The sequence below is a fragment of the Camarhynchus parvulus genome, chromosome 1A, assembly GCF_901933205.1.
Source record: "Camarhynchus parvulus chromosome 1A, STF_HiC, whole genome shotgun sequence".
Classification (NCBI taxonomy): domain Eukaryota; kingdom Metazoa; phylum Chordata; class Aves; order Passeriformes; family Thraupidae; genus Camarhynchus; species Camarhynchus parvulus.
The window spans coordinates 54,894,620-54,913,187 of NC_044586.1; the positions used below are offsets into that span (position 1 = coordinate 54,894,620).

At 37.3% G+C, this 18,568-nt stretch overlaps 1 protein-coding gene across 1 annotated transcript in view; it reads left to right on the forward strand.

The window, feature by feature from the left end:
• CERK (ceramide kinase) overlaps positions 1–16,218 on the forward strand; it is a 40,883-nt gene extending 24,665 nt beyond the window's left edge. Inside the window, 7 exon segments of the mRNA XM_030959907.1 lie at positions 979–1,053; positions 2,541–2,693; positions 3,496–3,601; positions 5,414–5,484; positions 10,162–10,367; positions 12,343–12,551; positions 13,481–16,218. Of these exon segments, the coding sequence (XP_030815767.1) occupies positions 979–1,053; positions 2,541–2,693; positions 3,496–3,601; positions 5,414–5,484; positions 10,162–10,367; positions 12,343–12,551; positions 13,481–13,580 (920 nt within the window). The 3' untranslated portion in view covers positions 13,581–16,218.
• The last annotated feature ends 2,350 nt before the right edge of the window (positions 16,219–18,568 follow it).

Genomic DNA, 18,568 nt, shown 5'->3' on the forward strand with positions numbered 1-18,568 from the left:
ACAAGAACTAAAAGTGGTTTTTAAATAAGGGTTGCTCATTCCTCCATTATTAATTTGCTTCAATTTGATAAGGCCTCAGAAGTCAAGTACGCTTTACTTGAGCTGCTCTTCCACCTAATGCATTGGTAGGAAATCTGAGAACATGTATGTGGACAAAGTTTATCTTTTCAGACATCTATCTTTGACTTTGAAGGAATTCAGTTTCATGGAAGGGTTGGGAGAAGCTGTAAGATAAATTCGGAGTTAGGTGCTGCACCAAATACACTTCTGTAGGTCTGGACCTGAGTTCCAAGTCCCTGCTGCAGAGCAGAAACCAAATCCCTATGGTAGGCTCTTGTTTTCTATAGGAAACAGGGAGAGTTGTCCATTTCTAAACAGCATATAGGTGAAACCTAAAGCTTCCCGGCTTGTAGGTATTTTGCATCAAGTCTGTAAAGGTACATCTCTGTCCATTTTGTTACCCTATCTAGAAACTAATTCCTGAAAGCAAGTATTTTTACTAATTTTCAAATAATAGAACAGAGCAGAAGTTTCTGGTATAAGATGACATCCTGAAATTTAGAACAGTATCACAAAAATCAGCAGACCAGTCAATTTCTCTTCCTTTCATGAGATCTCAATGAGCAAGAAATCCTAAACAGAGGAAAATCAGTGTATGCCTGCTTCATTTGTTATAAAAGCTATAATGTAATAGTGACATTTTCCATGTAAATTAACTCCCTTCATAATTGCTACATATTTATTGCTTATATTGTGAGATTTTGTACTTTATATAGAGAGCAATAACTTGTATTCATTGTGGGGTGCGATGTTATAGTTTAAATAATAAAAATTATAATACAGTATTCCTGTAATTACTTTGTTCCATAAAATGGAGAGGAGCAAACCAAAGGAACATAATGATTTTATTTGGAGGACTGTACTAATAATACTTGTTGTTCAAAGATACAAATTGATGCCTAGTTTTTTATTTTTCAGGATCAACAGATTGCATATGCTATTCAACTGTTGGCATTTCTGATCCAGTAACTTCAGCTCTTCATATTATTGTAGGTGGGTGGTCACAGTTTGCTGTGTTGTTACAAAAACAATGGAAGTAGCCCAAAATACCATTTTCATTTAGTTCTTTCTTTATGTCTGTGAAATGTAATTTGAACATAATGGCTGAGTTGAAATACAAAGTTTTTGTCTGGGATTTAAGTCTCTGATTTGAAGTATGGGAGGTTAAAATTGATTGCTTTCTCTACAGTAATTCATTGTTTTCAAGGAAACATAATATTTCAAAAATGTTGTGCTAAAGTTTTCATTAATTCTGTCATTCTTTTGAAAGTAGTAAATAGCAATAAGCATCAGTTGTTGGACTGTATATCTATATATATGTATATCTATCTTAGAGAAAAATAAAAGCTTTGAGAAATGCATGTACACTTGAATGGTACTATTTTGTGCTAGTTGTCCAATTGTCCTGGGCAATTCAATATTCCCTTGCCAAGTTAGAGTTACAATGCCTTCTGATATCATTACTGAGTAACAGCTGCAGTTTTAGGATCTGGTGTTGCAAAGATTTACACATGTGTTGCTCTTACTAACCTATGGTTTACTCTGTTCAGCATCTGTGGAGTTAAAGCCTTTGGACTAGGATTGGAAAGATGTGGCTTTACTATATCATAGTATTTTAGCTGTGTTGTTAAGTCCCAGAATCACAGAATGGGTCAGGTTGGAAGGGACCACAGTGGATCATCTGGTCCAACCTCCCTGTGAAATAGGAAAAACCCCAAATGCCAAAATACCAAAGAAAGCAAAAAAACCCCACCCCCACAACTCCCACCATCACTCCAAAGTTTGCATAAGGAGAACATCAGAGAGGTGGTGTATTCTTTGTTCTTGGGGATTTCCAGGACTTGACTGGATAAACCCTGTGTAGCCTGATGAGACCTCATAGCTGAACCTCGTCTGAGTGGAGGGTTTAATGAGGAACCTCCAAAGGCTCCTTGCAGCTTGAATATCCTCTGATAGTATGACACAGAGGTTTAAGTAGTACCCAGGAGATGTACAGGAGATACTGCACTGATCTGCCATGGAAAAGGGGCTGTCAAGCATTGACACAGGGTGCCAATACTTAGAAGACAAGATGTGGCACTTAGGGACATGGTTTAGTAGTGGCCTTGAGAGGGCTGGGTTAACATTTGGACTTGATGATCCCAAAGGCCTCTTCCAATCTAAATAGTTCTTCAACTCTATCCGCTCCTACTGCTACAGGTGAAGGACTGTAAATTCTTCATTACACGTTTGTAGCATACTGAGCCCTTTCTTCTCACTTAGTGTTTAATGCTTTTAAAGTATGAGATAAAACTAGTATTAAAAATTATATTTCCTTTTCTTTATGTGTAAGAAGCATATGCATTTATTACATATATATTGACATAAATGCAATATGTATTTTTTATTTTTAATGACTTTGCAGTCTTAAAGTTACTATCATGCTTGCAGCTGCAAATGAAATAAGACTTGACAAACCCTTGCACTTCTAATCTTCATAGGTGACTGTCAGCCTCTGGATGTCTCTTCTGTACATCACAACAACACATTTTTGAAATACTCTGTGTCATTGCTGGGTTATGGTTTTTATGGAGATATATTGAAAGATAGTGAGAAGAAGCGGTGGATGGGTCCAATGAGATATGACTACTCAGGTAATTCTTTTAATTACTACGTTATTTTGTCAGTTTGTAAACATATTGAAGCAGTTGGTTTATTCCAACTCCAAACCAACCTGCTTTCAAGCTTGTAAACATCAGAAACAGACTGAGCCTGATTTTAAACTCCTTGTAGTATCAAATATATTGGATTACATTATATAAAGCTCTGTAACTTCGGGGTTAACATTGAGAGTGGGCTCAATAAAGTTGTGTTGAATATGTGCCACCTATTGAAAATGGCCTAAAAAGCAATAACTTCTCTGTCCTAATAATTTTTACTTCCTTTTTAGTCACTTAAAGAGAGATAGGCACTCCTCCATCTTGAACATTCAGTTGATGGAATGAATTGTTAATTTTGCCCTTATAGAGAGAGATGAATGATTTAGTCTTGTTACCTAGTATTTGGATAAGCCCTATGATAGTGGAAAGTATCTTTTGCTTTGTTTGATTTATCTTGTGTTAGGCAAAGAAGATGCATGAGGAAAGTTTTAGTGCAGGCAAATTTTAAGATTCAACAGTGATATATAACTAAATATTTTAGTTGGTTTTTAAAGCTGTCAAGTGAAATAATGGCACTTCTGACAAATGTTACAACATTGGAGTGATGCTGTGACATTTGCTTGTTCCATACAGTCTAAAACATCATAAGAAAAGGACTTCTCAGCTTGAGGAGGGCTACTATTGTTTTGCAGTCCTTAGAGAAGGAAAGAGATGAAAAATCAAGGAATGTATGCAGAGATATTTGCCATGTGGATTTATAATGACTTAATGCTGCATAATGCCTTTTTTTATGTAGGCTTCAAGACTTTTCTTTCTCATCACTATTATGAAGGAACAATTGCTTATCAACCAGCAAAACAGACTCATGGATCTCCACGAGATAAAGAGAGCTGCAGAACGGGGTAGGCTAATGTTTATTTCTGGATATTTGGTGTGAACTATTTTTAAAGGCCTGTACATAAATAGAGGTTACAGAACTGTTGGTTTTAATATCAAAACACTTACTCTGAAAGAGATAAGCTTGTGAAAACAATTATGGACTCATTAAAAAGAGCACCTCATTTTATCAGATCATTAAACAAAAAACTAATAAAATTTTGTTAGCTGGTTCTCCTCCTCCCCCAGTTTTAAGTGAAGCAAAATATAACAGCACAGGACTCAGTTACAAGATGCTGAGGATACTCTGCTGTGTTCTTACTAAGAAATCAAAAATCTGTATGGCTTGTAGCTTCTACAAATAGAAATAATAATTCAGAAATTCTCAAGTGTTCACATCCTAACTGCATCTAGAAATTTTAGACGTTGTTTTAGTGCTGTAACAGCTGGCATGGCTTGTCCTGAGGACAAGTCCTCTCAGGAATTAGCCTATTTAGCCTGTTTCTTTGTATGCTACTATGATGCTGTATGAATTCTTTCTGATATACTTGACTTGTTTCTTTAGTCAGGGAGCCTGCCTTAATCTCCCAGTGCTCCTTCCTTTCTCTTTGCTTTCACTTGCTTGAAGTTATGCGCTAGTATTGGTTATTCCTCTTTATATATGGATTTAACTATCAGACATGAAGTACTTGTCACATCACCAAACAGCACAGCAGGATACAGAGAAGCCACAAACTTTGTCCAGAAACAATAAGACTGCTGTGCCAGTGATGTGACACACTGGAGATCAGACTCCAGCATCAGCTGAAGCAGTTATCCAACCCTTTGGGTACCCTCATGTACCAGAGGGAGGGGAGGCTCAAGAGGGAGAGAGCTGTCATCCAGGTTTCCATCCAGGTTTCAGGAATGGAGTAAGGAATGCCTGGTCCCTCACAGGCATTCCTTATCAGTTATCAGTTATCCTTCCTGATAACTGCTGGAAAGGCAGTAGGGCCAGGCACAAGAAATTTAGGAGAATCCTAGGGTGTGGTAGTGAAATTGATTATGCAGGTGATTGACAGGCTGGCTAAAACTGCTCTGCCAGTCTTGTTACAGAAGATAAAGAGTGGGGATGTGATGGTTGAGGGCAGTTTTAGCAGTAGGGACTGTGAGATTATAGAGTTTTAACTTCTGAGAGAAGTAAATGAAACAAAGAGTAGAATTGCAACCTTGGACTTGGATTTATTTGGTATCTCGGCAAGATTACATGGGAGACTGTCCTGGAGGACAAAGAGGCATAGGAGAGTTAGTTGGTACCTCCTCAGAGTTCAAGAATAATCCATTCTGATACTCAGAAACTTGAATAACTTGAATAACTTGAAGGATAGAAAAGCAATTTGGATGAGCAAGGGCACTTGTGAGATGGAGTGTCTCCAGTATGTCAGTGTCTTTCAGTGTTAGAGCAGTCAGATGTTGGAACAAGGTGCCCAGAGGTTGGTGGACTTGACCCTCACAGATCCTCAGAGCTTGACTGGATAAGACACTGAGCATCCTGGTCCTGTTAGACCAACTTTGAGCTTTCCTGTGAGGCCAAACTTGGTCACATCAGAGATCCCCTCCAACCTGTGTGATCTTGTGATCCTCTGCTGCTGTTACCTCTGACATCCAGTAATCTTTAGAACTGTACTTAGATAACTGCACTGCCTGCAGGGCTATGATTATTCATGCCACATGAGGATTGTCAGTGCTGTGGTGCATCTTGTGGTGGAGGAAGATCTTGTAATGACTGGAAAAATAAAAAAGTTGAAATGAATAATAGTGGAGGTCTTTCAGGAATTGAATGGTATTTTTGTTTTCAGATGTTACATTTGCAAGCAAAGTGAGAAACAGCTGGCAGAACAGAACAAGGAACATGGATTGAAACATGAAGGTAATTTATCAAAAGAAAGTAAAATGTAATAGTATTACACAAATTATTCTTTTTCAGAAGATAGCAGTTCAAGTGTGCATGTATTTTGGTTTTTTAAACATTGAGTTACTTGATAATCCATTGTTTCTTTCAGTTTACAGAAAACACCTGTAAGTGTCATCACCCCCCTGTACTCATCACTAGTGAGGCCACACCTTGAATCCTATGTTCAGTTTTGGGCCTCTCACTTTAAGAATGACACTGAGGTGCTGAAACATGTCCAGAGAAGGGCAACAGAGCTGGTTAAGGGTCTGGAGCCCAAGTCCTGTGAGGAGGATCTGAGGGAGCTGGGGATGTTTAGCCTGGAGTAAAGGAGGCTCAGGAGAGACCTCATCACACTCTACAACTGCCTGAAAGGAGGCTGTAGCCTTGTGGGGTTCTTTCTCTTCTTCCAGGTTATGAGGAAATGACCTCAAATTATGCCAGGGGAGGTTTAGTTTGGATATTAGGAAAAATCTCTTCACAGAAAGGGTTGTCAAGCATTGGAAAAGGCTGACTATGGAAGTGGTGTCCTGGAAGGGTTCAGAGACACGTGGATGTGGCACTTGGGCAGATGTGGTTTAGTGGTGTTAATTTGACATTTGGACTCTGATTTTAGAGATCTTTTCCGAACAAAATGATTCTATGACACTATGATTCTAAGTATGTGAAAAACATGTAAGGTGTCTTCTCTACCCAAACCTCAGAAAATTCTGATAAAATTATACTAATTGTATATTTCAGTGTGTTTAGTTTCTTTTCTTTAAGAAAAATAATATTCTGTGAGCTAGGACAATGGGTTTTCGTGAAAAGGACTGAATGGATAAACTATGAGGTGTCATAGAAGGAAGCAGTTCATTGAGATAACTTTTAGAATGGATCAGGATTAAAATTTTGTGTTTGTTAGCATAAATGTCACCCAACTATGAGGCTGTGAACTTGGACAACTAGTAGCTGATCTAGTGCACTTGAGTATTTCTGTACAACATCCCACCAATACTCACTATAAATGATAAATGAGATTTCTGTCCTCTTTCTCTAGTTACGCTGTCCTTACTCTCTCTTTCATCCCCATTCTAACCCCTGTGCACACTTGTGTAGGGTTTTTTCCTAATGGGCATAACTTTTCTTTCCTCTCATTTAAACAAGTGTTAATGAATTCTCTTCAGTCATTCCCCTAGTTGTATCTCTTTTTGTCTGGCTGCATCCTAATGGGGAGAAGTACTGATATTGCTACACTTGAGGCCTTGTAGAGAGAGATAACATAGATTCACTTGAGTTTTGCCTCCAGCTTGGTTCATCATTTTGGATAAGCCCCTCTTAAAGAGCAGGCAGGCTTCCTGTGGGTGTTTCTTTCTGCCTTTACTCTGTTTTTTTTCTTATTGTAGAGCCCAGTGCATACAATTATAATTTTCTTGACAAGCATTTGGTCCTTATGACCTACATTGTCTTTCAGTTGCATTTTTTTTGCACTGTGACTGTGCCAGGTTCTTGGCATTTGTTAGCCAAAAGATTATCATACTGTGGAGATTGACTGGTAGCATAAAGATTTCTGTGCAACTTGAATTCTCATTACACTTGTTTCGTGCTTTCATCCTAGCTGCTGCTTTCAGATCTTTGATATAGTCAAGAGATGGTCAAATCAGACTATTTCTTATTTTAATCTATGGCCAGATTCAGTTAAAGAAAAATTTTTTAGAGTATAAATAATGCATAGAAATAATAATATAAATATGACAGTAAGTTTTTTGGTTAGAAAAATATTTGTCTTTTTGAGAGAATATTGAGTTATAAATTGCCAACCTTTTTTCTTTGGTTTGTCAGGGGTTTTATGTGCATTTTTTCACGTTTGTGTGTGTTGTTTGGTTTTTTGGTTGGTTGGTTTGGTTTTTAAATCTGTCTTTTTGTTCCCTTTCGTCTAGCAAAGGAGCTACTGGAAAGCTACAGGTTAGTTAGCAATCAAGAGAGTGTTAGCCAACATTGCAGGTGACATTAAGCAGCTGATTATGTAGGATATTGTTTACTTCATTCCATTCTACTTCTGGTAGCTGACTTTCTTTGCAGTCTAGTCTCTTATCCATGCAGTACTGGTAAGGAAATAATACAATCAGCTACTTTTTATTCACTATAGAAAGGATTTAAATCTCCACTTCAGAGAAGCTTTTCACTCAGCAGGGTGTCTTGGCTGACTCTTTCATTGTGCCTACCAGGTTTGTGTGTAATTCAGATAAGTTTAGAAGGATGCTTGATTAGTTGTTGCTGAACATATTTCTTTGTATTGTGCAGGAGTCCCTGTGCATGTGCTGAGTAAATGTTGACTGTTAGCACTTTATGCTGATTTCAGCAACTTGCAGTGTGTGTACACAATAGACCACTGATGAGTGTCACTTATGCACTCCCTGCTTATGACTGCCCTCCTGTAGGATATTTTGAGCAAATAATTTGTGCTGTAACAGTGATACACACTGCAAAATGGTTATAAGAAGAGTTGTTCATTTAAAATGTGATTGATACCCTGACTTCGTTCTTACTTTGAACAGTGAAGATGTTCTTGAGTAACATGCTGAGATTTATACCAGATGAAAACCATCTAATAGAGTAACATAAAGAAGCATTTTATCTTAAGCATACTTAACATGTTAGTACATATCTAGACACACTGATGACTAAATTACTAATGCTTCTCAGAGAAACAGCAAAAGAATTTATCAGTAAAGGGAGATGTTTGCATTTTGTTGTTTGTGTATTGGAAAATGCCTATTGTTTCCAGTTCCAGTAGTTTATGTTCTGTTCAGTTACCTTCAACTCAGAGCAGGGTCTTGTTATTTGCCTCCAGCCTGAACTGTCATTCTATAGTCTGACATTTAGGTGTGTCCCAGGTCTCTTAAGATGCACATTTTGAATCTGATTTAAATTACTTCTTTTGGTAGTGTCATGTTTGAAAGCAACATAAAAAGATCAGCAGTAAAGCAAGCAATACTAAAAAGCACTGTGGCAAATTAAGCAAAAATGTTTAATTTAAAAGCCGTGGTTTTTTCTTGCTATTTTTGATTTGTTTCTCAGGAGGTAGAGGGAATAGTCTAGATGGAAAAATTACAATAAAGTTTTTTGTTTTTCTTAAGTCTTTTGTCACATGGTTTATATGGTTTTTCCTGGAAAATTGTTTTTCTTGTTCTGTTAATAGAGAGTGGATAGTAAGAAGTTTCAATGAACTCCAGAAAACAAGAGAAGTTCAAAGAGTGAACAACTACGAAATACTTCAGAAACAATTTTTTTCTTTTTATTTTTCCTGATGTATAGAGCCTGGAACATGTTGATTCAAAATTAATGCATCACAGACTTCAGGTTCAAAATAACCTAGACAATTGTCATAATGATTCTCTAAAGTAAATGTGAAGTTCCTAGAACTAAGACAGTAAGGAACTTCAGAATTTCAGGACATGCAATGTATAGCATAAACATCATCTGTAATCCCATCAGAAAAGCACCTTGAAAATCACTGTAATTTAACCAAAATGTGGGGAACTGAATCATGTTAGATGTTCAAGTCCATACCAGTTAATGTTCCTCAAAATCTCTACCTTGCTTACATAAACAAACTTAAGCATTTTTTGTTCACTCCTTAGTTTTACCCTTAATGGCAATTCACTCTTGCCAGTCTTAGAACAACATGTATGTCCATTGTCTGTTCTGCACCCATTACTTGTGTGGAATTGTTCATTTGAAATGAGTCCACTTATATTGGTAGGAGAAAAACATTGTTATGGCTGCTTTTTGGCTTTTTCTTATTGTGATAAGGAAGAGAAATATGTGGAAACTGAAAATAAAAAAGGCATTTTTAATATATTTTTATCCATATTCAAGAAAAACCAGTTTTGGCAACAACTCTGCATTGCCTGCCAATGCTTCTTTGTTCTAGAAAATTTCTCTGCTTCCTGGTAGTATCAGTGCCAGCACACATTTAAGCTCAGTCTACATGTAATCTGCAACAGAGTTTCAAGGTATTGAAAAGAGGCTTTGTGTTGTTTTCCAGAAATCTCTGAAGATTTGCACACAGGAACGTTTAACTCTGTTAATAGTTTTAATTTTGGGACATTTGGAGCTAGAGTGGAAGCAGACTCCTGCTATGCTACCTGCTGGTCCTTGCTGTGCCCTGAGTCATCCCTTCCCTTTGACTTTTTAAAAACATTAAGTTGCTGCATTGAGGCAGAGGAGGAATATTACTTCAGAAACCAAATACTAAACTACAATCCTTTCATCATTGTTTATTTAAGATTAACAAGTTGAAGGGCAAAAATAGAATTTTAAAAAGTTAATCCCTCTGAACTTTGACACTACAAGAGTTGTCACTTTCCTGTCCTTTCTTTTCCTATGGCTTTGCAGGTTTTCCCAGATAGCACTGATCCTGAATTTGACATGCAGGCAGAGCAGTTATGGGAGGTAGTCACAGTCAGAAGGGAGAAATCAACTTTCTCTGTTAGTGTATGAAAAACAGATACTTAAAAATATTATTTTTAAATGTAGTTTATTTTAGATATTTATTGACAGTACATGTATATGGCCAGGGAAGAATTTTAAGTTGCCCTTGATTGCTTTTTGGTGTTCTTGTGAACAGATCAAATGATTACCTCTCTCCACATCTTTATTGATGTGTTTCAGAAGGTGAAGAAGAATGGAAGGTTATAAAAGGGAAATTTCTAGCCATCAATGCAGTAAATATGAGCTGTGCCTGTCCACGAAGTCCCAAAGGTCTTTCACCAGCAGCTCATTTGGCAGATGGTTCTGCAGACCTCATCCTAGTTCGGAAATGCTCCAGATTCAATTTTCTGCGGTATCTTGTCAGACACACAAACCAAGATGATCAGGTGTGTATTCCTTTTGACAGTGTCCATCAATGGTGTAAATATTGGCATTCTTGTAGGACAGAAATAATATCTATAAAGCAGGTTTGTTTGGTTTTTTTAAATTTATGCATTTTGCATGATGCAATCTCAGCATGTGTATCATGGGGAAAAAAAAGCAGCTCAAAACATTTTACCAAAGTCAACTCCTTGGCCATAGCATTTTAACAGAATTTCACTTTTGCCATCTGAATTCGGTTTTGTAACATTTTCCATGTATTTGCTGTTTGAACAATATTTAAAGTTACTTTATCACAACTGTGCCCTCATGTAGTTGTCATGAAAAACTGCTCACGGCATGAGAAACTACTCACAGCATGAATAGCTGAGGTAGATGTGGTGAAGAATAATAAATCACTTTTGAGAACTGTATAAAAATGTGTTTTAGAATTAAGTTACCAGAACTGCAATTTGATTGTAGACTGCAGGCTTTTAGCAGTATTTTACTACATATTAGTGACCAGGATGAGCTTTATGCATTCAGCTTGAAAATTATTTCTTGCATGTGTTGTAGCTGTCGGACAGGAAGATTCATCACTGCTTTGGATCCTAATATCTCTTGAAACCAAGTTATGACTGTGACTACACATATTTAATATTTGTCACAACCTGATTTTATTAACATCTCTGGAAATTACCTGAACAATGGACTAATGTCATATCTAGTGCATAAAAACAATAAAAAATTGCTTTTATCCCGTTTTTCTCTGGGATATGCTGGTTTTGCAGTGGAGATGAAATGCAAGATTGTACATATGTCCTTATCTCAGGTTAGTGTCCACCATAAAAACCCTTGTTGGGAAACCCTTCTTGAAAACTTAAGAAAATGTGGAAAAAAAACCAAAAAGAAAAGGGTGATTGTACATCACTACAGATTGGTTTTCACATTTGCTTCCCTGTCATCCCCTTCCTGTAGACACACACAGACATCCTCCCTGGCCTTTGCTAAAGGACCTGTCTGTATTCCATACAGCTTGCTGAATAGTTAGTTCTGTATCTATTAAGTTACTTTTAGGGCTGATGGAGGCATCCTCTGATTTATTGTCCCTTCAATTGATGATGCCTATATTAAAGCATTTGTTTAATATTGTAGTGTAAATCTGCAGCCTCGGTTTTAAGAGCAGCCTTCTAAAAGTGACCTGCTTTTTCTAGCTGAATTAACTAGTTAAAATTATTTTTATTTTGTTGGAATGTAATGGGAAGGGCGAGTGGGAACACCCAGGTGTGTCCCCCATAGGGGCAGGTTTGACACTGTTCCCTGTAAGACTGTGGATCTGTTGCATCATTTTGCATTGTCTGCAGGGTCTGGGAACCCCTTTGAGGGCAGCCTTTGATGGGTCATGACACCCCCTCTGCTGTCCCTCATGTGGATGTCCCTTGGATGTGCCTTTCCAGGGTGAAGGCCCCTGGAGCTCCTCTGCACAGCAGAGGGTGGGCATTCACTCTTTCTGACTGGAGGCTTTTTCAGCACACACCCAGATCCTCTCCTCCTCCCCCCTTTGACATGTGGGTCTGGTGAGCCTGGCAAGTGATAGCCCGGGGCTGTGGTCTCCACCCCGAAGATGCTGGGCTTAGTCTTCCTGTACATGTATTCTCCTACCCCAGCCCAGACCTGAGTCTCTTATCTCCATCAGCTTGCAGTCTAGGGCCTCAGTCAGGAGGCGAATTCAGGGTGGGATTGTCTTCCATGCAGCTTTTGTTACACCATTTTGCTATAACGGGCACTGTACAGTGACCATTGAGAAGTAAGGTTAATTTTGGCTTTATTTTTTTTGACTTGTTCGGTTTTTCAAAAGCAAGTATCACTTTATACCTCAGGTAAGCTTTTCTAGAAAATTGGAGTGGACAGATTGTCCTGGAATACAAAATGTTGAGTGGCTTTACACATCAAATGTATTTAATTATAATTGCCTGATTTGCCTTTTTTTTTTTTTTGTAGTTTGACTTCCCATTTGTAGATGTTTATCGGGTTAAGTGTTTTCAATTTACATCAAAGCTTTCAGAAGACAATGAAAGCAATGTCATGGACATTGGAAAGAAACGTTTTGGCCAGTTCTGCAGAGATCATCCAGCCTGTTGCTGTAATATTGTTAATAGCACCTGGAATTGTGATGGAGAAACTCTGGATAGTTCAGCAATTGAAGTGAGGTAAGCATTGATTTTTCTGTCTATATAGCAGAACACATTAAGCCTTCTCATTGATTTTAAAGATGCTTATAAAGGCATCCCAAAAAAATGCCTGTGCATAGCAAATTTGAGTCTTCTGATAATAAACCTAAATATTTTTGTTACCATTTTGAATCCTTTCCAGAGAACACTGCAGCCATGTATGTTGTAAATTATCACTCTGAGTGAGATGGATGGCCCTACCTTTGAAGTCATACTTACTTCTTAGGAACTGTTATTATGTGTTTAAAGTGCTGAAAGTGAAGATGGTGTTGAAAGGATTCTTTTTAAATGTGTGGAATGCTTCATTACTCTGAGCAATAGCTTTTCCTACTTGCTTAAGTAAACATCTTTGCCTGACAGAAATACTGTGTCCCATACTTAGTGGTTTTTTTTGCATACAGCACAGTCTTATCTCCAGTCTTCACATATGGAGAAAGAATTTTGCAGTTGTGCAAATAATCAAATTAGAAAATAAGTTTGTGAAATTTGAAAGGGTTTTTCGGTTAGTTTGTTGTTGTTGTTGTTGTTTGGATTAGTTTTGGTTTCTTGTTTTGTTTGTTGTTTTTAGAACACAGGGAGCCAAACCCATAATGTTTACATTCAAGTGTTAAAATATAATCCCTTAGCAATCCAAAGGGGAGTTTTATAAATGCTGTATATTGTAAAAGATTGACTCATCTAAGTGCCCATAGAACTTCTTGTATGGACAAGAGGCATAAAAGAGGACACATGAAAGCGTCCAGCCCTCTTAGCAGGGAAGGATTGTAACTGAAATGAGGGTGTGGTTTCTGTAGTCAGGAGTAAGAAACTTTGTCCAGCTCTTTGAAATTAATGGATAATTAGAATTCAATTACTATAATTAAAAATGTTGTACCCATTTATTTCTTACTATTTTCTGTATTTTTCAGGGTTCACTGCCAGTTAATGAAACTGTTTGCGAGGGGAATTGAGGAGGACTGTAAAGATGAAGCTGCCCACAGCCAGAGTAGCATTGAACAATTACTATAGACATTGTTCCTCCAATGAGGAGAAGAAAAAATAAAAGCTCAAGGAAATTGAGTAAATAGGCATTTTAGTCAAATTGACAAGTATTTTAAACTTCTAGATTTTTTTTTATGGCTTCACTATAATTTTAGACATCTTACTGTATTGTGTCATTAAAAAAAAACCATTGTAATCATTAAAATATATACTGGAGCAATGTAATCTGTTATGTTAGAAAAGATGGGATTGGCTTATATCTGTGTATTCATGATGACTGATAAATTCTCTTTGCTTTTCTAGAGAGCTAATTTAGTAGTTGTGTTGCAATAATATCTAAATGTTATGAAACATTGGACTTCCCACTGGCACCAAGATAAGACATTTTCAGTGTCTGAGAAGATGTTTTCTGCTGGGATTGTTGTGTAATTGTGTGTGGCTGAAATGCTGGACAACAGTGTTGTCATTCGCTTTTGTTTTTTTAATTAAAATATTTCATTTTGTAATTCTGACAATACCTTGCAACTTATCAATGCAATTCAAATACACATTCCTGGCTTTAAGTAATAACAATAGTAGTGTACAGATATTTGAAAAATAAAAGCACAACTATATACAGGTCACACCTCATCCTATATATTCTGTCTTTGAAGGTTCCCTTGCATCATGCTTTTTGGGATTATAAAAAGTTTTATGACTGTTTGGATGATACCAAATACCACACAGTGCAACTAAAAAGTCTTGCAAGCAAATTGCAGGAGTACTTGTATAATATCAGGAAGGCGCAGGAAAGGAAAATATAAATAAGTTCTCAAACACCAGCAAGTTTTAGGTTTTAATAATATCTGATATTAACATATTAAAAGCTTCCCTCTTCATGATTCTCTGGACATTCTACTCCATGTGTTAAAATGTCTTTGCAAAATAAGATGTTGAAGTGTTAAGTTTAGAAATACAATTTGATGATTGAAAATCTTTAAAATAATTTAACTAAATATGAAACAAAATAATTTGCTTTGTGAAGCCAAGGGAAGAAACTGGCATCTGACAAATCATGAATTCACTGTGCTGATTTGTTTTTATAACAAAAAACATGAGACTGTCATATAGAGCTATGGAGTGATTATTTAAGTTGTATATAGTTTTGTGTATTGTGGAGCATACATAGTTTTGTGTCCAGGGTTGGGGCTAAATTTTGCTCTTCTTGTACAGGCTTATTCCTGTGTGAGGACAGAAGTTAGCCCCTATTCTATCTTTTTAAAAGTGTTTAAGTTTAAAGCTCTCTTTAAAACTGACTTCATCTGAGTTTTTTTCTGCGTCCACACAGCTGATGATTCTGTATTCATGTATATTTATTGGTACTTCTGTCATCCAGTTTGTGTTAGTTTCATGTCTCTCATATATGTGGTTAATGTAAGCCATGGTGATTGGTCATTTCATTACTGAAGCACTTGAATATTATTATAAATGGCAGGTTATTTTTTTCTATTGAAGTTATTTACATTCCAGTATTGTGTATTGTCAAAATTGTGTTCTGTATCTTTGCTACAGAGTATTATTCATATTGCTCTATATGAAAAAAAGCACTTGCAAATTATATTTGCCTCAAGTACAATCATACAAAGTTTAGGATCTTTATTTTGTTATATAGTATTTCAGGAAAATACTTGAATACTTTTCCAAAACTACTGCTCTTTGCTTTCCTTATTAATGCAATGAGTTGAAATGTTGATTCATCCAATGTTTTTCTGACACTTCTAACACAGGTGTTACATATGCTGTATTTTTAAAGCCATGTTTAATAAGTGTATTTTGAATAATACTTTTGAACTAACATCCCATTGAAAATGAAATTATGCAGTTCTACAAATGTGAATATTTTTTGAAAGTGTCATTTGTTAAAAAATGTCTGTAGTTATTGTGGTTAATCCATGAATATTGTGAGAGTACCCAGACTTTGAAGTTACAGTAATTTTTGTGCAGGAGGTAATGGTGCACACTCAGCTTACCAACAGTGAGGGAGCTGGAGGCATTGCAGCTATCCAGAGCACATTCTCATCAATGAGAACTGGAATAAATACTAACCAACTCTTTCCATTAGTTTACTAGCAAGCCATGAGACCCCTACTTGAAAAATGGAGACTTAATCTCGTAGTGAATGTATATTGAAATGCTTTGAATATTTGAGTATCTGCAACTTAGTGCTTGATGTTTCCAAAGAAAGCCACAGTGAAGGTCTCCTTTCTGAGAAAAAGCCACCAGAGAAGAATGAAAGATCATTGTGTAGTATGGTAAGGAAGTGTGAAGTAAATAATAAAGGTATTGCAACATAATAAAATTTAAAGGTCATAGGTAATAGAAAAGCTGCATAGTTGCATTTGAATAATTCTATTTGTAGCATATTAAGTAGCAAAGCACCATATGTGAGTTGTATGACATGTCCAGTATATTTTTAAGAGAGCTGTGTAAGTAATGTCTTCTTACATTTTAATTCTAGGGATTTTTTTTCTCCGAATGTAATCTTAGTATGGAAATTATGTATAGGAAAACCAGCGTTGATTTTTCTTTTTTCCCAATCTTGCTGGCTTCAAGATTAGAAAATATGTTCTGTTTTATGATGCTAGGGCATTTCATTAAAGAAATAAAACTGCATTGTACAACAGCACATTGGTGTTCTTCTTTTCACAACTTAATTTGAAAAAAAAATCTCACTTTGACAGAAATCTGGCAATAGTATGCTTAATGTAACCACTGTGAGCAGATCAAACAAAGTGAAGATCAAACAGAGTGAAGCAATTCATAACCTTCCAGTTGGGTTGACGACAACTTTGTGGCAAGTGTGAGTGTGAACAAATAATGAGAGTAGAGGAAAGCAACTAGTGAAGCTGGACTTAGCCTAATACTAAGCAACTCTACAAGGGTAAACTGAATATGAAACTTACTATAATGCAGGTATTTAGAGTTGTAATTACTGTGGAAGTAAAAGAAACTGCTGTTCTAAGAGGTGTGAACATGTATTATACTATAAATAGTGTGGTAAATCGAGGGGGGATCTAGAGTTTTGTTGCAATAATTGCTACAGATGAAGTATGTATTCTAAGTAAAACATGTTCATTGTAGATAAACAATGGGCACAGAAGGAAAACATGCTTTTCAGCACTGCAGTCACTTCTGCTTTTGAAGTGTAGTGTTTTTGTGTGGCAAGGCCCCCAGGCTGCAGGGGTGACTTCTGGATGAAGGCAGCAGAGGATGCCCCCATGTCAGACAATCATTTCCCCAGCCTGCTCCAAGATGGACCTGCCACTGGCCAAAGCTGAGCTCATGGGATGGCATTGCTAAGAACTTCTGTGATAAATAAGAAAGGGTATAAAGTGCTGCTCAAGAGCTGTGAAAGGAGTGAGTGAAAAATAAACATCCTGCGGACAGTTAAGGAAGAAGGGGAAGGAGGTGCTCCAGGTACCAGATGATATTGCCCTGCAGCCTGTAGAGGACCTCACACTGGAGCAGGTGGACGTGCCCCCAGGAAAGCTGCAATTCATGGAGAGCCCATCCTGGAGCAAGTTTCCTGGCAGGGGCTGCAGCCATGGGGAGGAGCACATACATGAGCAGGTATTTTTTGCAGGAACTGTGGCCCATAGGAGATGCTTTCCTCCTCAGAAAGGAGAGAGAAGAAAGTGTTGAACTCACTAGAACCCCACTTCTCCATGTTCCTGCTCTGCTCAAGGCAGGGGGATGAGGTAGAAGAGTCAGATGTAAAGTTGAGCATAGGAATGAAGCAGAGAGGGAGGAGAAGAGGTGTTGCATTTAGGTTTGGGTTTATTTCTGTCTTATTCTGGTATTAATTGGCGTAAATTATATTAATTTTCCGCAAGATGACTTTGTTTTACCCCTGACTGTAATTGCTGAGGGGCCTTCCTGTCCTTAGCTTGACCCCTAAGCTATTCAATCATTATTTACCCTGTCCTGAGGAGGATGATCTAGAATCAGAAATTTCTATTGCAAGAAACATGTCTTGCAATTCCAATATTAGAATAATAGGATCTTAGAACCATTTAGGTTGGAAAAGACCTTTAATATCATAAAGCCCAATCCTTAAACCAGCACTGCCAAGTCCACCACTAAACCATGTCCCTAAGGGCCACATCTACATGTCTTTGAACTACCTCTGGGGATGCTGTGTCAGCCACTTCCCTGGACAGCCTTTTCCAATTCTTGATAATCCTTTCCCTGAAAAAGTTTTTCCTAATACTGAGTCTAAACCTCTTCTGACACAACTTCATAGGAATTTGGGTTGGAAGGGACTTCAAAGATCAACTTGAGTCTAAAGCTCATATTGGCCCCAACTTGAGGCCATTTCCTCTATTTCCTCTTGTCCTATTGCTTTTACACAAAAAAGGAGACTGATCCCCACCTGGCTACTAGCTCTTTTCCGGTATTTGTAGAGTGTAATAAGGTCCCCCCCGAGCCTCCTTTTCTCCAAAATAAACACCCCCAGCACCCTCAGCAGCCCTCACCAGATTTGCACTCCGGACATGTCCCCCAGCTCCGTTGCCATTCTCTGGACACGATCCAGCACCTCTTCTAATGAGGGGTCTAGAACTGAACACAGAATTCATTTCCCTAGAACTCCTGCCTCAATCTCTCTGAAGTAAATGAGTAATAGGAGTTCATTTTTATTCTCATTAATGACATTGTTCTTATTTCAACTTTTCAACAGGAGAGTTAAGTAATTTAATAGATTCTAACTGGTGTTTAAGTTGCAGTAAATGAGTTCTGTCCATAATGAAGGAGCAGTCTTCCCAGACTTCTCTTACCCACTTGATCTGCATCTCACAAAGGCTTATGCATGTTCTTAATTAATACATGAATAGTCCAATTAACTAGAAGGGGTGGGATATTCGTTCTTCAGTCATGCCTTTCAAATACTCTGCAATGAGAGGATTAACTATTTTTTTTTAGTCAATTTCCTGCTGTTGAGAAATGATTCCTAATATGTACCTACCAAGATTGCCAAT